General features: G+C 38.3%; 1 protein-coding gene across 6 annotated transcripts in view; it reads left to right on the top strand.

Moving 5' to 3' along the window:
• The first annotated feature begins 1,904 nt into the window (after positions 1-1,904).
• Positions 1,905-27,175, top strand: part of LOC145997497 (uncharacterized) — a 78,721-nt gene continuing 53,450 nt past the window's right edge. For 4 of the 6 annotated variants that reach the window (XM_083134613.1, XM_083134612.1, XM_083134608.1 and 1 more), the window contains exons 1-3: positions 1,905-2,016; positions 5,141-5,184; positions 22,353-23,365. In XM_083134613.1, coding sequence (XP_082990739.1) covers positions 22,376-23,365 — 990 coding nt within the window. In that variant the 5' untranslated portion in view covers positions 1,905-2,016; positions 5,141-5,184; positions 22,353-22,375. Of the gene's footprint in view, positions 2,017-5,140; positions 5,185-18,348; positions 18,430-22,352; positions 23,366-27,175 lie in introns of those variants that run through there. The other 2 variants (XM_083134611.1, XM_083134610.1) reach the window with 2 other exon arrangements.

Below are 27,175 nucleotides of genomic sequence, written 5' to 3'. Positions count from 1 at the left end.
CATGAGGTAGAATTTAATTAGGATGAATAAGTTTGTATTGACAGTACAAGAATTAAAGAATAATAATCGGGCACTTCATTTTTACCAGATGAAAATATGAACTATTTTGTTATAAAACTTGCTTTTTTATATTTATTTTTACATTATTTTCTTTACACACATTGTCATGTTAATGACCACTGGCATGTCCAAGAGTCTTTGTGGGTGTCATAACCCCTTGGCCCAGTATTCCTAAAATAAAAACACCAAAGGCAGGAAAATATGGTGAAATGAGGTTAACTACTAAAAACAGCCGCTTTCCTAAATCCTGGGCACGCCAACGATAGAAATGAATGATAGTGATTTGTTGTTCGCTTTTCTGCTCCTTGTGGCTAATCGCGAAGATGAGGATGAGCGATGATATAATGAAGGGGGATGCCAAGATTCGAATCTGGTACCCCTGTAGTCTCTGCCTGAGGCGCCTTGCATTCTTGTTTAAGTACTTACTTTTATGTTTATAAGGTTTGATATAAATGACCGAACTTTTACGAAGAAAATTATTAATTCTATCTAGGGGTGTGCGGGATCCCGAAAAGTCGGGGCCGGGATCGGGAAAAAAATTGCGATCCCGACTTCAGGAAATACCAAATGGTCATTTTAAAAAGTCGTTAATTCTCGACGTTTTCTGCATTGTATATGTTTGGAACATTTCAAAGGGTGCGTTCCGAAAGTCTTAACGAAACGAACGCATTCAACGAAAATAACTGGGCTCGTGAATCTGGTGAAACCAGTTATTTTACAGACTTATGGGACACTCTAGGCGAAAGTGCAGGCGCAGCGTTTTGTTTAGAGAAAGTTTCGGCATGGCGTCAGCGGAAGGAATTTCCTTATGACAAATATAAACTATACTGTGGACACTGTTACTCATTTTAATCACATTCTAAGAACGGTCAAGGCATACTCATCTTGTACAGTGGGATCCATGAGTATTACCCTGCAAATTGTCCATGACTATTTTTATTAATTTTTTTCTTACATCCTATGTGTTTTTAAGCTATGCATTTTTATATATGCTGGTGCAGAAGTTGTCAACAGCTTGTTTTGAGTTTTCTTTTAATTATTGAAGCTCTTATTGGGTCAAATAAAGTGTACGAACGTGGTTAAAATTATAATGTGTTAAAATTATAATACATTTTCCGAACTAGTGCAGTTTGAATCCATCACCACGCGCTTTGTCTGCAAGGAGCAGACGATTCTCACGGAACAAACCAGCCTCCTGGCCCGTGCGTTTGGTTAATCTCGTTCTTGCACGGAATGTGACTTTTGGGACAGCATAATGAAACGCACGGAAGCAGTCATGGGACAGCCAGTATTCATAACTCGTTTAACGCGTTAAACTCGTGTGACTTTTGGAACGGGCCCAAAAATGGTTAGTTTATGTACCAGAAATGCAAAACCAATCACTTAAAGTGAAAATGACCGATAGAATTCGAGATTTCCAGAGATTCGGTAAATTTTCAACATTTCCCGTCGTCGGAAAATTGCGAATTTTCCCGTCCCGACCCCAAAAATTCTGTCCCGTCCGCACACACCCCTTATTCTATCCGATAATATCGGTATCGGTCATATCAAATCCCACAGACAAGAAATCCTTTCCAAATGCTACGTATAAAGAAAAAAAATCACGTCCTACTTCGGTATGCTAATTTGACCACATCAGGAATGTGGTTTTCGTTTGTTTTTTGTTTAATTAACATTATTAGTTAATTAGACAGTATTAGGTTTATTTTATTATTACTCAGATAGGGATTCGAATAAATGCATGTGTGAAATAATGTATCTATTGTTTTAGGTACATGTACCTTTTCGCTAGTATTTGACAATTCGTAAAAATGTCGGTTTAACGCGGGTTAGTTGTAGACAGACAACGAATGTGTGTGACGAATTTAAAGGTGACGATCGTATAGGGCTTTCATGTAAGACAGGTGTTCTTCAATCGCATCGCAAGAATTAAGGACTACTATTGTAGTTCAGCAGGTAGGGTTGCATTTAATTTTACGTTAAGTTTCATAAATGCTATCGTGTAAACATCTGAAGATTTTCCAACTTTGTTTTCAGTAGATAATACTTTGTCAACATTTTAACCACTACATTTATTCGATATTGCAGGGAATTGTATTCGTGGATGTAGAAACTTTTATGCTAGCTGTAGTGAAATGTAAACTGGAGATAGTATGTGAATATTTTTAGATTTTACGTAGCTTGTTCATTTTGGTAACTGTTCCGAACTTGGGCCTTCACAGTGTAAATGGGAGGTTTTTATTATTTGACAAAAAAAGGGAACAATTACCCTGGGTCTTTGATGGGGCAAAGACAATCTTAAGAATAGCCGTGTAGTAGTATTTTTGATACTTGTCTGATAAGGCCCGAACACCTCTCACTCGTTTATTTCCTTAATTTTAGCATTGATACTTACATATTCTGCATTGCGGAAGATTCTTTAAGGTGAAGTTATGCCTTTTTTCCATAAAATAGTGTCAACTTTTCATATTACAAGTCCTTATTCAAGTACCTTATTATTTGTCTTCCTTGTAGTTATGCTTGGGTAACAGACAATATAGGATGCAGTCGTGCTTGTGTTTTGACAATTTGGAGTGGGTATGCAGTGTTTCAACCTTCTTAACCAAAAAATACCTACTTTCGTGTTTATTATGTCATAAACCATTGACGGATAGCCCCAAAAACCATTCACGATAGCCCCACGGACCATTTCCGGCAAGCTTAGGTTAGATAAGCATAGTTAAAAAAAAATCTCGTAAAAAAAAGGCACGTTTGGAAACACTGCCAAGACTGCGTGACTTTCGACGTCGTGCCATCTGCACGTACATGATGGAAACAACGGCCTAATGTTACAGAAGATGCAAGTTCCTTACGTAACAACTGATTATTTATTGTTCTACAGCATTCTATGGTGAAGTTTTAGTTTCTGTGAAAGAAAATGCCTCGAAGAACCTTGACAATGATACAGAAAGTGATTTCAGTAAGTAGTTTCTGCTGTAAATTTGAAGAAATCCGTTCAGGCGGTATCAGACAGTTGCCGTATTTTTTCTGATAATCACATTATTAAAATTTTTAAAGCAATAAATAATTTTAATTTTCTTTATTACATGATATTCCTTGTTTGTTTTGTGGTTCCATGCTTGGATGCCCTTGACTTAGTGTACCCCCTTGACATTGATCCTTTTCTAATCAATAGATATCAATGTTTTATGGGCCCAAGTTCAGATTGTATTAATTATGTAGTATTTCCCGAACACTTCTCACTCGTTTATTTCGTTAATTTTAGAATTGATACTTACCTATTCTGCATTGCGGAAGATTCTTTAAGGTGATGTTATGCCTTTTTCCATAAAATAGTGTCAACTTTTCATATTAAGAGTCGTCTTTCTATTTACCAAGGTTGGAAACACTGCATACTGACTTATGATCTTGTCATTGATAATAAATTATCATGGGAACCACATATTAAATACATAACTGCCAAGCTCTCCAGGGTTATATATTTGTTAAGGAATCTAAACAGTCATGTACCTGAAGATTACGTAAGATCGGCTTACTTCGCTTTCTTTCAAAGCATTATTTCATATGGAATTTTACTTTGGGGGAACTGCAGTTATGTACAAGAAATTTTAATACTGCAGAAAAAAGCTGTGAGAATAATTACCAACTCACACAAATTAGTTCATTGTAAGCCACTGTTCATTAAGTTAAAATTTATGACTGTGATAAATCTATATATTTACACTGTGCTGTTGTATGAAAAGAAAAATTTGCCACAGCTACAAAGTAGACAAGATGTACATTCCTATACTACAAGAAACAGCAGGCGTATAAATATACAATACCATAGACTCTCAAAATCCTTGAATAGTTATGAAGCTCTAGGATTAAGACTATTTAATAAGCTACCTCTTGATGTGACAAATATGCCTATGAATGTATTTAAACATAAACTGTATGCCTGGTTAGTTGCTACACCATTGTACTCAACTCAAGAATTTCTTGAAATTAAAAATATTGTATTTTAGTGCAGCTTAAACATAAAATGGGTTATAATTTTATATTATTTTATAATATATTTCACGTGTATTTTGTTCTTGACGTTGTCTATTGCTGTGCAAGCTTAATGACAATAAAATATTATTATTATTATTATTATTATTATTATTACAACGCTAGTCAAGCTGTGCCCGCCATGTTGTGTGTAATGTAAGCAGAAAAAGGAAGAACAATAATTACTCGTAATGTGAAAAATTGAAATTATTTTCGTGAAAAAAGCATAATTCCACCTTGAAGAATCTTTCGCAATGCAGAATATGTAAGGACGAATGTTAAAAATGACGAAATACATGAGTGAGAGGTGTTGTGCCCATACGAAACTGGTACCCCAACCTTCTTAACCGAAAAATGCCCCACAAACCATGCAAGGTTAGATTCGGTTAGGCAAACATAGTTTAAATTTGGGGTTGTAGTAATATCAGGAATGTATATTTCCTTTTTACATCTTCTTGCGAAACAACTGCATGGTTGGAAACACTGACAGGGGGTTACCGTAGGGGAAGGAAATAAAACCAACGGTAATTGTGCGTCAGAGAGATATTTCTCTTGAAAAATACATGAATTCCCGGTGAAATTGATTCCAAGATAAAAGAAAATACCTGCAAGAATTTTGAAAATGCTACAGAAACTCATTTCGTAAGTAGTTTCTTCTGTAAAAATGAAGAAATACATTGTGCCGATATGAAACTGTTGCCTTAATTCACTGCAACCTGTTTGCAACAGATACTCATGGTAATCCTTTTATAATATAATGTGAAACAATGTAAATGCATGCAACTTACTTCATGGTGCACAAGACCAATAACATTTTCTAACAGCACCACTTCATTTGTCACCATCACATGGGTGGAACACGTGTTCCTTCTTAGGGTAACAATATATCTAGCCATTATGTATCCAACCTATGCTAACACAATAGTTTTTTTCTTAGATTTTTTCTGAATCAACTTGTACATTACATTTTTGGAGCCTATTACACCAGTGGTAAACTTGCAAAGTCAATCTCTAGAAAAGAAACTTAGTTATTTTATCTCCTTTTCAGAAAGTTCACAGTGGTAACAAAATCATGGAACAAGCATGCTTTTGGTAAGTAGCAACAACAATTAGATACTTACATTGATGATGAATGAGGTATTATTTGTTGTACACAAATGTGAATGTTAGCAACATTTGTACCTTGTTGGATAGCTGATGACACAAGGAAGTAATTTAAGTAATTTGTACGGTTCGTGTCATACCATTTTTGTTATTAATACGTTGCCAAGTAAACTAAGAGTGCATTTTTTTATCATGACTTGTAAGTTTAGACCCACCCGTTACTTACATGTAATTGTTATTTGGGAAAAACTTTTTTTCAACGAACCACTTATTTGTTAGCTATCAGAAAACGCTGAAATAAGTTCCATACAATGAGCAGTTTTTTCTCAATTCATCTTTTTATGTGGAAAATTTTTTAAAAAACAATTGAAATTCGATTATCTCGAAAACTACTAATTTTAGGACGGGGTATCATATGGTCAAATTTATTGCAAATTGTCTCTACTTTAACCCCTTTCAGGGAATACATCTAATTACCAGTCACCCTGTATATGAGAGACAGACACGTTTTTAAAATTAAAATCAACTCTCATATACACACGCACGCCACTCATCATCCTATGGCAGGATGTTTTTCTGGCTGGGGGGTAGAATTGTAAAAGTGAATAATACACTCTAGGGGGTTAAAATTGTACTAAGAAAAAAATAATGATCGTAGCTTGCTTGATTGAGTTGGCGTTTAAAGTGGGATCTGAACTACTGTGTGCCTCCGCTGGGATCCAAAACTGGGAACCCTTGATTACAAGCGGCGACATTACCTCTGCTCCATCAGCGAGACCAGTAATGGGGTTTGCTTGATTGATTGATTTTACTTCGCTTTTCTGCCACTTTTGGCTAATTGCGAAGATCAGGATGAGTGGTGATATGATGAAATTGATGAATGGACACTTAACAAACACCCATGCTCAGACTGGAATTCGAACTCGGCGCCCCTGGCGTCGTAGCGCGATGTGCTAACCACTCCGTCACGGGGATGGCTAATGGGGGTTTGCATTTGCCACTTTTTTTCTTTCTTAGGTTACCAGTCCAAATTCTCTGACAGACCTACACCGAACAGCGGAATATTTATTTTATTTGTGAAAGAAAGTTTTTACTGATTTCCCGTCATAAACTATTTCTGGAAGAAGTACATTCGTGATTCTATTGTGTACTTGCTTACAGAGAGAAATTTGAGGGTGTACCGCCCCACACACTTGCATTTAGGGTATGACCAAATTGAGGAAGGATGAAAAGAAACGGACAGACCGTCGGCCAAAGAGAATGGGATACATCCCATCTCATTTTCGCTGCCGTCGGCATTCAGGGCCAGAAGGTCCACTGGGCTTTTTTCCGTCCTCTGGTGTTTACAACCGTGGCAGGGTTTCTCTGACATCAAGATGAAACTGCCTTCCGAGTATCTCATACTTCAGTACTACAAAGTAACAGAGTAATAAGCAGGGGTGCAGATTTATAGACGCTGAAAACTTTTAAAACGGCAGGCAAATAGACACCCAACATGATAAAAATACACGTATGCACTTGATGGCACAAGTGTTGACTTGATTGTTTTTGTATTTCTTATAATTGCGTCACTTTATTTACATTGGGCTAATCACAACGAATATGGTTAATAGTAGCTAGATGAAATTCATGATATGGAAAATGCTTTATTCAAAGAAAATAATAATAATAATGATAAGAAGAAATGTGAATTTGAGCATATTGCAGGGAAGAACTTGTAAATTGTGGATACATTTACTCCTTTTGCTTCATTGTTATCCTCCCCTTTTATTCCTACGATAATATCTAGTTCTCGAAAACTGGCTTTAATCACGACGTTGAAGACGTTGGTTTACTGGGATACCGCAAGCGCACGTGTGTGTGTGTGCGTGTAACAAATAATCATTACGCAATATTAATAACCATGTTGGTTTTGAGAGTAGAATTTTATAGAAATGGAGTTGTCTTGTCTGTTATTTCAGTTTTCATAATGTAGCATAGACGCCGACATAAGCTTTGAGCGGTGTGCAGTTGCGCCAAGATAACTGAAACATGGGAACTACAGATTTCCCTTCCTCTTTCTTTCACCCTGGCACTTCCATGCTAGGCTTTCAAATGCGGTCATGGATCTGTAATATGGGAATTTAACTCCAATAAATCCTCAGCTGGGCATCTCATGTATATAATTTATACCAGAATTAGGGTTACCAGATCGCTGTAAGGGAAATGTAGGACATGCTGTCCCAAAATGTAGGACATTAAGTCAAAATGTAGGACACAACACATTCTCAATAAATAATACATATTTATATAGAACACGTTAGGAAGTAGTTGAAAAATGACACTTTTCAGTTTTTTAAAAAAATATTTCCCAACGAATGTTTAAATGCAAAATTTCAAAACTTGCAATCATACTAATCAATGCACCTCTTACTACTTGATTTAAGTGGTACTTCTCAGAGGAGACAATTTTTATCAAAATTTCAGGTTTAGTCAAACTATATATTGATGTTAGAGTGGACAGTCAAACTCGTTGAAATTATAGGGACCAATGCCAAACATTTTACAGAGTTTATCAAAAATAATTCTCTCGTGAGTCTGTTGTGCTGATGGTAACGAAAGTACTCTCTCATCATTTGAATTATGACCTGTCATGTTAAACAAATATTCAGCAATTACTGTAATTTAAAATGGTTTCATCTTGAGTAGTTTTTAGTTCAATAACAGGGTGGCTACCAAAATAATACATCCGGAAATCTTGACTTTTTCTAGACTTTTCTAGATCCTACTTAGGTAAAGTTGGAAATTAGTAATTAAGAAAATAAATATTTATTTAATGAAAATCCCTACCAAAGGGCCAGTTAAGATGAAAACTGAAGCTGAATTTAAGAAGAGAATTAGATCTGCTATTTCGTATTAATGCATCCTGAACTGTGTTTGGCAGACAATCGAGGCTTTTTTGGCGTCTGGATTCACAGCCAGTATAATCTTATGTGGGGTTTGTGTGGTTGTCCCTATATGTTTATGACTATCCATTCATCCATCTTATCTTACCATCATTCTTTCTCATCTTCGCGATTAGCCAATGGGACAGAAAAAAGTGAAGTAAAATAAACTAAATCAACCAATCAATAGCAAAAATTCTTTACCACAAGAATAAATTATTGCCTTTTTAGTGACATCTTGACCTACTTGTTGATTTTTTACTTTTTCTTGACTTCCATGACTTTCTTGACTGGCAGACACCCTGAATAACTTTGTTCTCTATGCCCCTGCTTTACAATCAAATTATATTGAATAAGAATGGGCAACACCTTGTTCCATCAGTATAAACACTAAGGCAAGAAATTCTGCTCAGGCATTGAACAGTGACGTTATCAGAAAGTCGTCCCAAACCTTGTTCATTAATTGCTTCCGTTTTCCCGTTTGTTTAATAGCAGGACAAACTTCTTTCTTTTTGTGCAATGATTGAATCAAAATAAATTTCACTATTGAGTTTGGAAGCGCAGTCCATAGACTTGTAATTTGCATGACTTTTTTCTGTTACGTATTTTCCTAATTAATATTATGTGACGTTCAAAATGTAGGACATTTATGATATTTTTCAAATTCCTCCCGGACGCCGGACATAAGGCTAAAATGTAGGACATGTCCGGGAAAATCCGGACGTCTGGTAACCCTAACCAGAATCGAACCTAGCACCTTTTATTTCGAAGCGATCGTGTTATCCACTATCCTTCGGGGTGGTCCCTGTCTGTTTTCCAACTGGTTGTGAACTTGAAGAATGATGACGCTGGATAACAAATTTTACATACGTTTATGGTATAATTTCTTTAAAAAATAAACTTGTTTGTGTGTGCAGATCTAAATATTTGATGGCACTGGATATAACAGATTTCGCACAGTTATTGCCTAATTTTATGTTTATGCTTGAGTCGAATGTAGCTTTTTATGCACCCAGCGATGCTACTTTCCTTCAGCACACTTTTACAGTTTTTACAAAATTCCGCTTCCGACGTGTAAGCGTAATACGCTATGAAACCAGATGTCCCAGGCTCTAACTCTGGTCAGTCGTGGGTGTACTATGCTTGTACCATCGCCATTTTTTCAGTTCATCATTCATCCCCACCGCCGCGATTAACGAAAAGCAACAAAAAATAACCAACCTAGAACGGAATTAGAAATCGTTCTCTGGAAATTCCACAAGTTGAGTACACTACCGCATGGAAAGAAGATTTCCGCTTCTATGAGTAATGATTGATTGACTTGCTTTATTTTACTTCGCTTCTTGTGCCACTTTTGGCTAATTTGCGAAGATGAGGGTGAGTGATGATATGATGAAATTGTTGAATGGACACTCACAAACATCCATGCTCAGGCCAGAATTCGAACGCAGGACCCCTGGCGTCGTAGCGAGATGTGCTAACCACTCCGCCATCTTCCTTGGGTAATTATACAAATGATATGCTCTTTAGAATTTGAAAAGCTAATGTATCTAAAGCGTGTAGATCATTGTTAATAATTTAGTACATACCTCGATATCTTCCATAAATAAGGGATGGCTTATTCTTCATTATAGCCCTGTGTTAACGGCAATCCCCCTCCCCCTGAAGTTTTATCTTGCAACTTCTATCACTCGAACCACACTATGGTTGTCTCCGTAATTTGAGACAGAAATGATAATTGTTTCCAAAGAGCTCCGGAAGGAGTAACGTCGATCCCGAGGGACATCTGTTACCGCTTAGCAGTCAATCGGCCCGAATTTTGACCTTGCAGGGAGGAAAAGTACATATTCAAAAGACCTCCGAATTCCCTTAACGGGACGGGCTATAAAATGATTAGCGGCAGCTCCTGCGTTGAATCTGTTTTCGACAGGAAAGCAGTAGAAAAAGGAGTACAAGTCTTGCTTTGGCGTTCATGGCGCGGGAAATTTGCGAGCAGTGTTTCAAACTGTAAGCAAAATTTACTGAAGAACAATTTTGCAATATTTGCCATCAAATGAAAATTTCCAGTAAAATACAGAAACATTTGCCGGGGCCACGAGGCCTCCCTAACGACGTCCCTGTTCAAATGGCTGTCTTAGCCTGTATTTGGGAGGAAAGAAAAAGAAGATGCTGGCTTCTGGGAAACAGGGGCTGGCGGCTGAATTATTTTTAACTTTGTCTACCCCTGGTTAAAGGGTTGGATGACACAATTAAGCCTTGTTTCCATGACAGAAGAAACACAACATGTGCTGACCAAGGCAGTCTATATTTCAGTAGAAAACACCTAACAATGTGAAGTTTCCATCCTCTATCAGGATCTTCCTCAGAGATGAAACCAAACAAACAAAAAGAGTACGAGAAGACCCTTATAGAGGATTGAAACTTCTCATTGTTAGGTGTTTTTTTTACTGAAATATAGACTGCCTTGGTCTGCACATGTAGCCTTTTTTCTGTTACAGAAAATTACGTGCCTAACGTAAGGTTAAATTCTAACTTGTTCTTCGTGTGTACCACCAGTTTCAAGCAATTTCATCAAACATTCTTCCCTGGAAATGATCTAGATCCTGAATTTTCACACCATACACCTAAGATTTCACAATTCCCCATATTATAAAGTCCGTGGGATTAAGATCAGGTGACAATGGTGTCTGTTCCCTAGTCCACAAAGGAGAATTGTATTTTGTCAGTGTCCTTGCTCAGCTTTATTAGTACGCAATATTTGCGTGGGTTCCGGACTTCGTAGCCACACTGTAGGTCGCCCTAGTCACTGCTTGGGTGGGAAGAGTTTGCCATGTTACTACGCCAGGGGTGCCAGGTTTGAATCCTGGCCCGATTATGCACGTTGTTCTTTGAGAGTGTTCCTTTATGTATTCCATCATCACTCATCCTTGTGATTAGCTAAAAGTGGCAGAAAACCGAAGTAAAATAAACTGTCAATTAATCAACCGTGCCACGAAGCATATGTGGGGATAGGACCCCACACATTCTTCGATCTCTGCCATTCTGGAAGGGATGCGATTAGCACCATGCTCTGGCAGCCCTCGGGTACCCATTTATTAGACTGGGTGAGCCCCACGGCAGATTTATCCGGGGACGAGGCCCGACAAATTCCGACCTTACATCACCCACCGTGGGAAACGAACCCAGGTTTCCCGCGTGGCAGTCAGACCACTGCGGTTCTTACACCCAACCTTAGAGGAATTTCTACAGTGGGGTTTGCAACACTGGGAAGTGGTCGCGTGTCTGGTCTTATGGAGAGCCACAGCCGCTCGGCGATCACAACCATTTCCCTTTTAGACGGTGTCGTCCTCTTAATTGAAGAATCGCATTTCCTGTCGCCTTTTGATCGAACGAGCTTCCTCTGCCAAGGTAAACACAGCGCCCTTGCCTCTTCTGTTCGGGCGTCAGGCGGGCCCTTTTCATGTTATGTCTAGACAGGGGTGCACCCCCCCCCCAAAGTCGTTCATCAAATCCCCCCCCCCACACACAAAAATGTAGTTCGGATAAACGCAGTAATTGATTTTTGTTTGTTGATAATTTGATTTAATTTTTTAAAAAATAAATTTTGGAAATACTTAAGCTTTAGACAACGAAAATTGACAGTATTCTACAATTATCCAGTTAGTCGAATTACAGGAACACACACATACAAGTGAAACAAATTGTGCCTGAAACCATTCAACACTAAAACTGAAGTCCGCACGTCGGAAGTTACTAGCGGACTCGGAACTATACCACGGCCGAGATGGCAACAATCCAAACTCATTAGTCATGACATTCCAAACCTTTCATCTCAGTTGAAATTAAAAGACAAGGAAAAGCAGGACTCACTTTCATGTTTCCTAACATAAAACGTAGAAAACTGCTCAGGCTTACTGCCATTGTTAGTGTACTGAACCTTATTTTTAACATTTTGCCTGCTTGACTAACCTTGTATTAATGAGAACAGCACGTCCCTCTCTTCCAAACCGACTCTAAAGGCATAAGAGGCGGTGTTTCATTTCAACCCCATCGCCGCGATCACCCACAGATAGCAAGATAAACTGTACATTCTGGCGGTTTCAGGATTCGTGAACAAGGGGTACGATAAGCAAACCAGCGCCCCCCCCCATACTATTTTTTTCTAGGAATTTTATATGTTATAGTATCTGTATGACGATTTTTTTATGTTTAATCATACAGTATAATTAACGTAAGAACTTTTTGGAATATACAACACTAGTAAAAAGGATCCCATATTATAAAGGCATATTTCTGTATGCTTCTAACGAAACTATTAACATTTAATTAATTGTTAATATCTTCGTATTTGTTATAATAAAACCTAGTACATGATACGAGGTATTACATACAATATTTTTTTTCAATATGTGTTCCGAAAGACGAAAGTTAACTTATGATCAATCATTGATTTCTGTTCTCCTTTCCAAAACATTACCATCCACCTTACACTCTACGCAGACGAAATCTACCTTTCTCTTGTGGCGCCGTTGCCGTAACCGTAAGGTTTATTTAATTTTCCTCTATTTGCACTGAAATGTTTGTGCATGTTAAAAATACCAAGGTTAGCTTTTGAGTTTACAAAAGAAGCCTACGAGGGCCGTACGATAAGAATCTATCAATGCAATGCGAAATGTTATTGTCTCTCAATAACTTAACTTCACGGACGAAAGGTTGGTTAAGTAACTCACGTTTCGTTTTGTTGTTAGCCGTACCTACAGTCCGCCAGAATTAACTTGAGAGAAATGGCCGCTCTGCGAGTGATGCAACCGCTCTCGAATTGGCTAGAGGGGGGGGGGGGACTTCCCGCTGTAACGGGCCAACGCAGACACTAATGTTCGGGCGCGCGAAATGTTACAAACTGTTGAAAGGACTCACGTGCAGTGACTGGTGAACCTCAGGTGTTTTCAAATTACGAATTAAAGATAAAGAATAAACTGTTTATCCATTTATTGTGTAAGAATACTTATAATTTTCTTAGCATGTCTTCTTAATACAGTGATATTTCCGTTACACAATGTAATTATTTTTCAAATCTCCCATCTCCCTTTGTCAGCTGATTGCCCGTGATTCACGTGAGAGCCAAGCTTTCACTTTAGGTTGGTACTCCTGCAGCGACGCCGGTAGCCATTTCTCTCAAGTTAATTCTGCCGGACTGTAATACTATACGTAGTTTACCAAGAAATGTCCAATTCTTGCAGCAATATTTTATCGCTATTTCAAAAGAAAAAGCCAGGAGAGAAGCAAAAAAAAACAACACTAAACCTGACATAACTAATGGTATCCAAAATTCAAGTGTCAATATCTCTAGTTTCGAAACTCGGATCGCAAAAAAAAAAATGACTATGATACTGTTCGGGAAAAGCGTACAAAAATGATTCGCTGGAAGTTAGCAGTTATTCAATGATTTCAGTAACACCTGATTTCGAACGTTTCAGGAAATTATTCATGAAAGTAGACTAACGCAAGGTAGCCTTTTCCCGTTCTCTCTGCCTTTTCTTATGTTCTGCCCCTGACAGTTTTTTTTCTTTCTTTGCTGTACTGATTTTCATTGGATGCGAAAACGGAAAACCTGGTAAGACCGTATTCTTCTAATGCGTGCGATTCACTTACTACCAGGCCACAACCGAGTATCCGAAGGGAAGCAATACTACGAACACCGACAATTTAATTCGTAAAAGTGAGAATGGATCTTATAAGGGATTGTTGACGTTAGAGGACAGGTTCCGCGCGATTGTTGACAGTTGATTGAAGCAGCAAACGAAAGGAACGGTTTTTGCATTTTTTCCCCCTCTTACATATCTCCAAAATGTTTCAGTCGGAACTTTGCAACGTGCAAGTTGCATAGCAACAAATATGCGCAAGAACAACAAGAAGTTTACCTCAAAGGATGCATTCAGTAAAGAAAATCCGGCTACGTTCTGCCTTCATGTCGTCCCGGCGTCCATGAAACAACAGGGGGTACGGCCGTACCATCGTAACCCCCCCCCCTCCCTTGGGGCCGCCGGTGTAAATAACCGTAAATAAAATCATTAACAAGTCAATCAAACGAAAGCATCCCCCCTTTTTGTGTGAAGATATATAGACAAAGTAGCTAAACTATAATATTTTGCCCCCCCCAAAAAAAACAAATCCCATGACGCGAGCGCGTCATGTATCTCCCTCCTTTGTGTCTTGAGAAAGATATAGGAAATGTGAAAATTAGACCTGGAGGTAAAAAACCTTACTTAATCATGGTGCAGTGACCTCGGCAAAAGAACCTTCGGCTAAAATTCTACGCGCACTTTCCCCTCGATCCGTTCAGCTCGGCCATGAGGAAGCATTCTCCACCCTCCCCCTCCCGCGGGAGTACGGTTCACAGGAGTCGCGGGTCTGCGCAGGTTTCTTTGCTGATGGTTCCACTATAGTTAAGGGGTATCTCGATAAGAATATTATTACGAAGTAGGCAAAATTCTGATTCTATTCTATTATGATGTTTGTTCCTTATATTATATTTCAATAAATGAATAACATTAGTACTGGAGTAGGTATTCATTTGACAAATTTAACTTGCTATTGATAACATATTCGACTTCCATTTAAGATTAAAATTTGGAAAGAAAAATTGTAACAAGGGTGTCCAAAGTTTTTAATCTCATTCCCAAGGGTGCCAAGAACGTAAAAAGGTTGGGTAACACTGCTTTAGAGCATCGCGTATGTCCTCCCCCTCCCCCTACCGCGGGCGTTCGCAGAAGGGGCTGGTGGGGGCTACAGCCCCTCCCGAAATTTTGAGAACATCAAAATTTGCATATGGAAGCAGTAAAGGACTGGGAAAATACCAAAGTGGTAACTGAAACCCCGCTTTAAAATGTCCTCCGATTGCAATGTTTTGCCTGTAAGACGAAGGTTGAAAATGGTATTTATTAAAAATTCTATAGAATATCTCACCCCATAAAGCGCAGCTATGTAATATGCACCGTTACAATTCCAGCCCCTTCCGAAGAAATCCTGTGTACGCCAGTGCCCTCTACACACACACATAGACGACAGTCTTGTGGTGGTTTCCGCGAGGTTCTCCCCTCCCCGGCGGCTGTAGGCACTGTTGCCAACTTAGCTATTTTGTAGCCAGATCTGGCTCTTCCATGCACTCGGTTGGCTGTGAACTGGGGTCTACATAGACCAACTTTTCCCATGAATGTGCATTTTGCACGTGATATTTGTATATATTGGCTGCGTCGCCCCTCTTACCTCCCAAGCTACTTTTTTTACATCGCCGTGACTGACGTAAAGATGACAATATTGTTATCTTGAAATCCTTTATTTTCGATTTCATACGATCCCATAGGACATTGCGCAGAGCAGACAAGATAAAAAGATGGACTAGCGATTTGAAGAATGTTGTAAGAGAATTACTGCCGTTATTAAAAATTAAATGAAGAAAAGTGTGGACTAGAAATTTGGTTCGAAAGAAAATATGATAATTCAATAAGTACTGAATAAGCTTTTTAATGAACTCAGGTATGCATGTTCATACATGAGATTCGCGGGATTCATTCATTAAAAAATGAAGTTCAACTAAAACATTTAGTACACTTGTGATAATAAGCATTTTCTTTGTCAGCTAATCATATTTGTCACGTACAAATCTCGTCGCTTTGCATAAATACAACTGAGCGCGAATGCACATCATCTCTGTTACTTTTTCTTTTATCGAGAAGCGAACAACTTCAGCTCCATTTGAGGTGAAATTTAGCTCTTTTATGCGCATCAGGTTTGGCAACACTGCCAGGATGGCCGTAGGAGGCAAGGAGAAATGCATTACTTTTATGGGAGTATTATTTTATTCCTTCTCTTGAGAATATGATACTTCCGATGGCATAGAAAAATTATCAACGGAATGAGAACAGATTGAAGATGTGATTTGCAGGAGGAAAAGTCGAAACTTCCATTAGATTGGCTGTAACTTCTTGTTGAAAATAGCCTCGCAAACCACCGTCACACATTGTAGGCTCGTCTGAATGACGTCCTGTTTTTAATATCTACAAATCTGGTCACCCCAAATAGAATCGACCCTGAAAAAAAAAGAATCTGCAAACGCTTCCTGGATTCGATCAACATTTCCTTGTGACGTGTTTGCAATTCCTTCTCTTCGGTGTTACTTTTTCATTTTGTAAACTTTAAGTTTACAACATGTAGTGTATTTGAGTAGGCTATGATGAAATGTAAAAATAAAAAAAAAACCTTACTCGTCTGATAGATTTTGTAGAAAGTTCTCCCAAGTATATACGTAATACGCAATTACGGCGGGTGTATTTCATATGTAATTGGACTCTCACCAAACAGGGGAGAGGGGCAGCGGTAAGTGTAATTGCTGTTTCGCAGCAAGTTCCTTCGTAGGTAAGCGCAGCAACAGAGGGTCACTGCCAGAAATGCGGATCCCGCCCTGGGAGATGCGACGATTTCACTATAGCCGTGTTACACGTACGTGGTCGCAGAATAAATCGGTCACGCATTGGAAATGCATAAATTATGTGCAGTTGTTTTGAATCTGCTGCACGAAATGATGTTTATATTTAAATTAGTCTGAACCACAGAGAAGGATGAGAGGGGAACAGAGAACTTCTGTGCCACGGAAGAGGGAATTCTTTTAATAAAGTGATTTTCGGCTAGTCCGGACACACACTACGGGGATGTCCCATGTAGTAACTTGACAAATGGAAATATCGCGAGAGATATGCATCGAACGAAAAAATGTTCCATATGAAAGTATAATAGTATTGTGGGGCCAAGTCACCTACGCTACAATGAACCCACCCCGCCACTCCCGGGGGTTTGGACAGGGGACTATCTTGAAATGTTAAAAGAAAACCCCTATTTTGATTGCAGATTCGAATTCGACGTCTGAAAATATGTAGGTTTTGTCCGGCACATTTTGCTCCATTCGTGATGGATGGCGCCGTCCGTTCACCTCTCACCATCGGGGTGCTTGTTTTGGGTGAGTCCCATCGCCTCGTTAAGAGATTTTGCTTATTATTTAAGTTTGAACTTAGTAAGTGTTTAGGGATCCGTACCCCCTCCAAAATACGTCCTTGCTAGTAAAGAAAATCAGAAGTTGGCACACGCTGCTGGATAATGTTTCAGAACGAAATAAAGAAGGAAATATTTTGATGGAGTAGTCACCCTTGCGCGTAGAGAAATATTATTTCCATTAGTAACACTGTTCAGGAATGCTCTTTTATGTCTGTCCCCCAAATGGGACAGAAAATACCGCTAGCAAAATTCACCTGCTTTGGACAGCCTGTTCAGTTACATTTCAAATCAGAATAGGGAAGGAAGATCCTTGATGATATTTTCAGATTGTTGTGTGCACAAGTGTGTGTATTTTCTTGAAAATGGGGTGGGAAGACTTATGCGTAATAAAATGTACAGTTGGCAACATTGCTTAGTTATATTTCAAAGCGGGAATTGTATTAAAAAATTCTCAAGATATGTTATTTTCCTCTCTCTGTGTGCGTGTAGGGGTTGGTTGACGGTATGACAAACATATCTCTGTGTATAGATAAATGCCCTGTTTTAGTGGCAATACTGTTCAGGTACATTTTTTTCCTAATTTGCATTTTTTTTACCATTGACAAGAATTTGTAAAACCGACCCACTCCAATATAGGCATTTGTGATTGTTATTTAAAAAGAAAATAGTGAAAAATTGATTATAATTTATTTTTGTGAAAGTTTGTGTTCCTGTATGTCAGATGAGGCGTGTAAGGGGTTATCCTTTCTGAATTCTCCAAATGTCAACCATTTTTTTCCATGTAGTATAACCACAACTGCATTTTGCAGTCTAACGAGGCTGCGGCGTCTGAACTCACAGCCATTATAATCCTCTGTTGAGTCTTGTGTTCTGTTCATGCACGTCTACGATTGTCTCTTCTTGTGCGCTTGCATTTGGCAACACTGCTCAGTTATATTAGCAAAGACGTTGTATTGATACTTTTCCCAAAAGGGTAAAGCATTCCTAGATGTGGAGATTTTAGAACGTAGATGACAACCCTGCCAGATCGATGTCTGGCTCGGGTTGGAAAGTACGGGACTAGCCTGGCCGTGCCGAGCCGGGCCAAGCGGACGGAGGCTTGATCATAGCGAATAATCTGGCGTCTGCTGGTCTCTTTCTCGGAACGGCGACCTAGTTCCGAAGTAAGTCACGAGGTGTCGCAGTGATCACGGAAGTGTAGGGGTAGTCGGGAAGTCCGGACGAGCGAAGGATTTTTTTTGCTCGCTTTTCAGGATCTTAGGTAAAGTGGAATTAGTATTTGCATTTACGCTTGTCGTTTGACAGTGAGAATGCGTATGCACCGACAGTGGGGAGTTTTCGGAGCGTAAATATTTTCCAGTCGCCATTTTGTGCTGCTGTGCTAGTATTCCCAGTGCATCAGTCGATTATGACGGAATACATCACTGGCTTTGCTTGTTACTGCATTGTCACGAGCAAGCGTTTCCGTATGAATGCATTGACAGTGTGAAACGGCTGTCTAGAAAATATTTTCTCTCAGTTTCGCCTGTCAATCGTCCAAGGTCATTCACCCAGTGACAGGTCTGTATCAGAATTTCCTTGAATATGACTACCTGAATGCATGCAACCAACATAACGGCTGTGGGAATATAGGTCACATAAGTGGAAGGATATGTCGCTTCTGTACAGTGTCGTGTGTGCTTGAAACCCTTTGATGACCGACGCGGTGGTGTTTTAATCGCCAGACGAATGTAGTACATGGTAATCAGTACAGTAGACTGAGATATTTAAAGTGTAATGGTAGGGTCATGCGATCCGTGAATGCGTGATCCAAGTTTGGAATTTTTGTTCGGCGACCTCTCGTGGAATTTTTCAGGCAAGGAATACATTGTTCACACGAACTTTGTTTTAAAAGCTGTGCTAATTTCAAACTTTTCTTTCTAGTCACGAGTAAATTTCAAACGTTGTTGAGTTTGTATTATTTGTGGTTTATTATGCATGCATCGTTCTTGCACAATACATTTGCACGCAATATTACATTAATGCATTAACAAGTATGTAGTTCTCATACTAATACATCTGTGTGTTTATTTTGCTAGATTGTGTGGACATTTGTGCGTCAGTATAAATACAATACTATTTCCGGTGCACTATGTTCATTGATTTCACAGACTATTGAACAGATATTTACGTCTGTTTCATAGACATCTAGATGGCCAGACTGGAAATAAGTATCCTGTCACCTTTGGCAATGAGTACTAATTTTACGAACATTTTTGTTGGAACAATTGTGCTAGTTTTTAGCCACACATTAATTTATGTTGCTGACTTTTCCACAGACAACGTGCCCTTTGTATGATTTGGGTTTACATGCATGTTAGCAAATCGGCATTTTGAAGTTTCATTACAAGTTTACTAGCTATTGGGTGCCGTGTATAGTAAATGATGAAACAATGCCTACTGTCGATACGTTTATCGATTTCACGGACTACTGAGCAACTGTCTCTATTTCTGTTAAATCTCTCTACTACCTCTAGGGGTTAATCGCGACGGTGAGGACGAAATTCATGATGGGCAGAGAGAAAATTAACAAGCAAGCAAAAAGTAAATAATTCCAAGAGAAGACTGGGAGCGAAAATATAGGCAAAGAAAGACTGAAAAAGTAATAAGTTTGCAATTTTTCCTCCTTCTGAAGCTATCCCCTGAGAACGGCTATGGACTGACTTAGTGCAGCGGTCAATCTTCAATCAAATGTCTGCGCACTGGTGTCCGAGTACGTTAAGAGATAGACTTTCGATCTGGAAACAGAGTTCCTAGGTTCGAGTCCTGTTCTAGTCGTGTGTATTCCTTCTTGATGTATTTAAAGCTAACAATACGGTCCTTTGACATCTAAAATGACGACCAACCCCTTAAAATCTTAAATGAAGCGATCTTCCTTTTTTCGACATTAAAACTAAGCGATCGTCTCACTGAAACGTATAAAGTGGTAGCGTCCTTGCCTTGTAATCAAGGGGTTCCGGGTTCGATACCCGCTGGAGGCACATGGTACAGTGGTTCGGATCCCACTTTAAACTGTAGGTCCAGTCCCGATTAGTCTTTCTGTGCATATAAAGTGGACTTAAAACACCCAACTCACTGAAACGTTTAGAACTAATAATACGAACGTTTGACATTTAAAAGTGCGCTTGCCCCTTTCCTTGACATCTAAAATCAAGTAATCATTCTGCCCGAAAACTTAGAACCCGTTGACATCTAAACTGACGATCACCCGTAAAAGAGATGTCTAAATCTAACAATAAGTAACAATAAAAATTCAGTTAAATTGACATCCGCTCTCGTTTGAAGTTTGTTAATTCGCCACTGGCTTTTATAGACTGTGTTATTCTTGGTGCCATTTCGAACTGAGAATCTGACTTCCGTGAAGAAGCCTTCGTGCAATATACGACATAACTTTACATATATCTGGTGTTTCTACTCAGTAGTAGAAGAGCTAAGAGGGTAGCAGCCCCCAGCATAATGTCCCAGGATCAGAAAGAAAAACAAACCCTTGGAGAGCCGAGAATTGGTGTCAGGGTAAGTGGCAGTTATGAACATGTGGTGCGTGGTTGCATACATTCGGGATGAAATTGCCATTTTTCGATGGTTTGTAACGTGAAACGATGCGTCAACCACAAAACGGTTACTGAGAAGCGTTTGCCTAATGACGTGCGTACATTGCGGAAACGTGTATGGTGACGTGCTACATTCTTTGTACTAAATATTTTAAGAAAATGCTCAAGACTTGTTCTTTCTATACATTCCTAGCAGCATATTGTAAGCAAAATTTTCAAAAAAGGAATACATCTGTGTTAACATGTGATTTTTAACTTTATCAGACATATGATTACCTGCACAAAGTAGATGTTTATCCAGAATTTTCCATCGGGGAGGTGTGACGGTTGGGGGTAATGGTAAATTTTGATCCGAATTAACCATAAGTTAGGCTTTTATGGAAAAAAAATTGGTGGCATTTGGGGTGTATGTATAAATCATTGTTGTGTGTGTTTCATTTAGGTATACTTGTAGTTAACAGTATTTTTGGGTATTTCAAAACTACCCAAATATATTGTTTCCCTTAACAGAATCATGTTTTATATATATATATATATATACATATATATATATATATATATATATATATATATATATATATATATATATATATAAAATATACTGCTTTGATATTTATATGAATTATGTTCACACAAGAATCTGGTTTATCCAAAATTAATTTTATTAGGATGTGGTAATTTAAGCAAAAGTGCAGGCTGAAGTTTTAAACATATTGAAATAAAATTCTGTTCCTACAAAAATTGTAACTATTAATAACATTGGCTTTTTTATTGTTATTAAAAACTTTCTTTATTTAAGACTGGTGTGAACGCATCAAATTTGGTAAAGTGAGATTTTAGTGGAATGGAATTGTTAAGAACTAGGATGAAAACCTACCTTGTAGTGGTGTGTGTTTTGTATTCACTTGACATTTTTTATTAGTGTTGGGAATTGAAATATCCTTCAGGTAAGATCACATGGTATTAGAAGGGTAAAAATATTCTTTGTTGTTGAAAGTAAAAGTAAAGAATTGGTCATGATGTGTGAGCATCATTTGATGCATGCAGGCAAATGAAGGGAAGGAAGGGGGGGGGGAGCTTGCAAACCTTGCAACAGATGTCTTTGGGTAAGATGACAGGGTCGTATATGAATTTGTTAGAAATTCACACCTCTCTGTGTGAAGGGTAGGATAATCTATCCCTCTCTCTCAAATTATTGATGGATGTGGCAACACCGAGGATTGTGGACTTTTCTGAAGAATAGAATTGCATTGTCACATGTTATAAACTAACTAACTCTCTAGCCTTCTTAAACCCAAAGGTTTATGGCTGCAGCAAGACAGGCCTTCCCTCTGTCCCTATCCTGGGCAAGATAAATCCAATCTCTTCCATCCTTACATTTTTCCATTAGGTCCATCTCCATCTTGGCCTTCCTACAGCTCTCTTACCATCAGGTTTCCCAACAAGAATCCTGTAAACTTTTCTTTCTTCTCCCATTCGTGCTGCAATGGCTGCCCACCGAAGTTTTCTTGATTTAATTATTCTAATAATAATTGGACCAGAAAGGCTGTCACATGTTATGCAAATTTAAATAATTGTTTTAATTTTGTTCCAGATTGACGGTTAAGTGATACCGGAATGGCAGCCAAGATGCCGGAATTCAGCTACTCGTGTGAAATATGTGGAATGGAGGGACTGAACGACGAAGAAATGCGGAGCCACATGCTCTTCTACCATTTGGAAGGTGCCGTGTCCTGTCCTTTCTGTGATCTTGGTGATATTTCTGCGGAAGACATGCTGATCCACGTGAACAGCACCCACTTGGAGTACCTCACTCCCGAACAGGAGCTGCTGGCATTCATCGACGATGAGAGTGACGATGGTGGACGTTACGAGACCCCGACCGACGGTCCGGTGAGCCCCGAATGCGTGCGGCACTATCAGGAGAATAGCAATCAGCTACACTTGCATCATCATCATCATCACCTTCATTACCACCATCACAACTCCAACATGCAGGACGGTGTGGAAATGAACAGGGGTGCCAACCGAGCGTACTCGAAAGAGAACGCAATAGGATGTAGCGCGAGCAACGCCGTGGAGGCTGTCAACAAAAGGTGGGGAGGGTCATCGAGGGAAGATGACAGCAACAAGGAAAACAATATAAACAACAATAATAACAATAACAACAATATAGTTCCGGGTGGTGATTGCGAAATGCGGGATGGTGAAGTGGGGACTTCGTTCGGAGGGTCGAGCGGCATCGCGAGTGCTGGACAAGGATCGCCCCTGCGGTCGCAACTGGCGCTGAACTTGAAGAGCCCCGCAAGGTCCGCGGGACCAGGAAGGAGCGCAAACGCAGTTAATAATGAACATTTAGGGAACTCGGTGGGAATAGTGCAACAGTGTCCTTTGTGTTCATATCGTAACGAATCTCCGTTGAACCTCGAGGAACATATAAACCGCCAACACTTTGACTTGACGAGTCCTTCGTTCCCCATGGTGTCTCCTGCCACCCACCGTGATTCCACGTATAACTGTCCGCTGTGTGTTCGAACATTCCAAAATAGTCCAGACTTGGAGCTGCATGTGAACATAGAGCACAAGGATATTCTCAGCCCTGCCAAGGTAAGTCTTTCCTTCCATGGATGTCAATTAACTTTATACAGAGCTTTACGCAGATAGGGGCTAGGGATGGCCGCAGAATCTGAATAACGGATATCTGGATTTCAAATTAATAATTTGTATGCAAAGGGTAATCTGAATATCCAGATAATCCGGATAGAACAGATTTGATGAAGGATTTGTGGAAAATACGTACAGAGAAATACAAAAATGATGTACCAAGTGTGTCAGGAATAATAATAATTATTATTTAATACAAGGCATCTACCAGTCAAGGATGTCAAGAAATTATGCTTTTGCTCACAAATTTTTGCTATATTTTTTACATTATAGTTAACTTACTAAAATTGTAAAATTGTATTGAGTTGTGGTTAAGATTTCTTCACTTAGCTTCTTAAGATTTACATTCTTGTATGCGTGAAGTTTTGTAAAAATATTAAATTAAGTAATGTGATCTTTCCCCATCCAGGATGAAGTCTGAAGCATTAATTCTTACATGCATTAATCATTAAAGCAAGTCTAAATCACTTGTTAAAGTACAGCTTCAGTGTTCATCTTAACTGGACTTTTGCAACCATACCTTAGTGGGGGTTTGATTAAATAAATGTTAAGAAAAAGGTCAAGAAAAAGGAAGGAAAGGTCAAGAAAAGTAATGAAAAAGTCAAGAATTTTGGATTTGTTATTTTGGTAGACACCCTGTAATATTGTTATTTATTTATTTATTTATTTACTGCCCTCAACAGAGGTAAACCTCCAATTACAGACGGCAGGAAAAAACAAAACATAGAAAACAATACAATTAGCAAATATATAAACATACATCAATAACATAATCAATAATGAAATTAAACAATCTGACACTTCCTCTTGTCTTTCACCATACTAGAACAAAGAGTTGTGCAATAATTACAGACATAAAATACCTATAGATATATAATTGTAGAATACAATGGAAAATAATGGGAGAATAGTGATACCGGAATGATTACAGTGTATTTTGTCATAATTCTGATTCAATCATTTTTTTATATAGTTTGAATGGCAATGATAAATCTAAGACCTGGTTATTCATTGAAAGCGTATTATACAAATCACACATTCTACTTAATGGGCTGCTTTTATATTTCTCAGTGTTGGGAATTTTCGGAATCAGTAAGTTTCGCCCACGTAAATTACTTTTTCTGGTATTGAATTGTAGTTGACTGAGGGAATAACTATCGTCTAATATACCGTTTACAGTTTTATGTAAGTATAAGTGATACAGAATATTCTGCCTATTACAAAGGCTTTTAAAATTAAATTCATGCAGCAAATTTTGATATGGCACATTATATTGTACTGGCTTTTTATATTTTATATAATATAAATACCTCAAAAATTTCTTCTGTGTTCTCTCCACGGTATTTTCATGCAATTTGTAGATTGGTGACCAGATAATAGAAGCATATTCCAGTCTACTTCTTACAATACTCTTGTATATGGTTGTTTTACAGTTTATACTTCTGAAATTCTTAGTATTTCTAATAACAAAGCCTAGTATTTTGTATGCGTTATTAACATCATGTGAGATATGCTGTTTGATTGTCAAGGAAGAATCAATAAGAACACCAAGGTCTTTTACTACGTTATTATTATACATATATAAAAATATGGTATAAACATAGAGATAGAACTGCACATGTTCATTATCTGGCTTACCTGTACCTAAGATTGGTATAATCTATATAAAAACAAGTGCCCTGTCAAATAAATTAATGTCAAAAACCTTTCTCTATAGATAAGAAAACCTATATCTATATGCAAGGGCATATTTAAGGGGGGCTCATGGGTCCAATCCCCCCTTCCTCCCTTTGGTTCAGTAAAATTACCAGATTACCTGTTCCATTCGCTATGCGCAGAAGAGACTTGTTCGTAAAAATTTCTTCAGACTTATTTTGTTCTCATAAATTACAAGTGTATAGAAAGGGATACGGATGGGAAAGAATTAATTCCACACACCAGATGGGACTGCAAAGCAAATGTCTGCAATTTCCTGATAGTTTCGGAATTTCTCTGGAAAATACTCAGAAAACTCCTGACATTTCACAAATTCTATAATGCCACATGTAATTTCTGCCCGAAGCAAATATTATAATTTCATTAGAAGTTCCCGATATTGTTTGTTACCATTCAAGTATTCCTCAGGTTCTAATATTTTGATAATTTGAAATTTCCCAACTGTTTTGATAATCCCGAAAGTCGATAAACCATTTTCCAAACACTAGATCGGAATTTGAAACTTGTTCCTATTGGAGATTGTAACTGCATCTGGATTAGCTTCAGCTATTAGTACTTCTCTCTGGGTTGAGTGGGTGTGGATTTAGAAAAAAAAAATAGTTGGTGAAGAATATGATGGTGCTGATGTAATAGTGGTAGAATTAAGGGGTGAGATAGATAGATAATTTCAGAGAAGTCTCCAAAAGTAATTTTTGTACATTGTTCAGTACTAGGGATGTGCCGAAGCCGATTACAGATGTATGAAAATGGGCCGAAATTGACACATCGGCATCAGTATCGGAATCGGCAAAAATCCGATATTTAAACCGGAACAGATTATACTAGAGTTTTTACCTTCTAATAAGTTTTATATTCTAGTTTTGTAAGATTTATTAAAAAATTTGGTTATGATTCGTCATTATTGTGGAGTTTTTGTAATAAAATTATTGCAAACTCATTCAGAGGATAAACCTAACTATAAATCAGAGATAAAACAGTACATTGCTGAACCAGGATCTGCTGTTGTATTGGAAATTCAAAAATGAATATTCAAACCTGAACCAAGTCCTGAGAAAATACTTGGGCATACCTGCTGCATCAGTATTCAGTGATTGAGTGTTCAGTGTTGCTGAACAGATTTGTGATAAGAGAAGAAGTAGGTTACTTCCTGAAGTGCTTCCAAACTCGTGTTTCTGAAGTTGAATCTGGCAGAACAGGAATTCATTTTGCATTTCAAGGAACTGCTTGTGTACTAATGTTTAATCTCTTGAGAATCCATGTTCTTCTTAAAGGTTCACATAACATTTTGTAGATGCAAATGTACATTCACATCTCTTGAGAATATATATGTATATACATATGATATGTAATAGAAATGTACATAGCAAATTTATTTTTGTCATGCTGAAAATAACATCCCATTTCTGTTTAATAATCTTATGTATCGGAATCGGTTAAATATCGGCATCGGTATCGGTTCCAAAAATTATCGGTGAGTACATCGGCATCGGTAAATTTTCAGCTTCGTTACATCCCTATTCAGTACATATTTTAACCCTGGCTATTGCCTATTTCTGCGATATTGAAACTGTGAAATTAGTTGTATTTTTTCCCCTTGAGTCTTCTCAAAGGAGCAACCCCTCCCCCCTCCCCATGGTTAGCACATGGTGGGTCCCGGGTTTGAAACCTGGAATGGGCATGGGCGTTTGTGGGTGTCAATTCATTAATGTTTCATCATGTAATCACTCATCCCGATCTTCGGAAATTAGACAAAAGTTTCACAAAAGGCAAAGTAAACTAATGCAAATAAATCAACCAATCTTAAGTAATTTGGTTGTAAAAAATGCAGTGCAAGATAGCTAAGGAGGGAAGTACTGTAAAGTTCTCAAGTTGTTTGACACAAGATGCACAGAAAAGTATCAATATTCAGTAGGGTGACTTGTGAAATCGTATACACTAATAGTAGAAAGTTTACTGTTGTCCATTTTTGCACCATTTTGTAGTAGAAATGAACCCAAGTTTCTCTGAACACAGTCAATACATTGAAAAATTGCAACA

The sequence above is a fragment of the Lepisma saccharinum genome, chromosome 13 (assembly GCF_977018435.1).
Source record: "Lepisma saccharinum chromosome 13, izLepSacc3.1, whole genome shotgun sequence".
NCBI classification, from domain to species: Eukaryota; Metazoa; Arthropoda; class Insecta; order Zygentoma; family Lepismatidae; genus Lepisma; species Lepisma saccharinum.
Note: the sequence above shows the minus strand (reverse complement) of the source record. Positions and strands in the feature narration are given on the sequence as shown.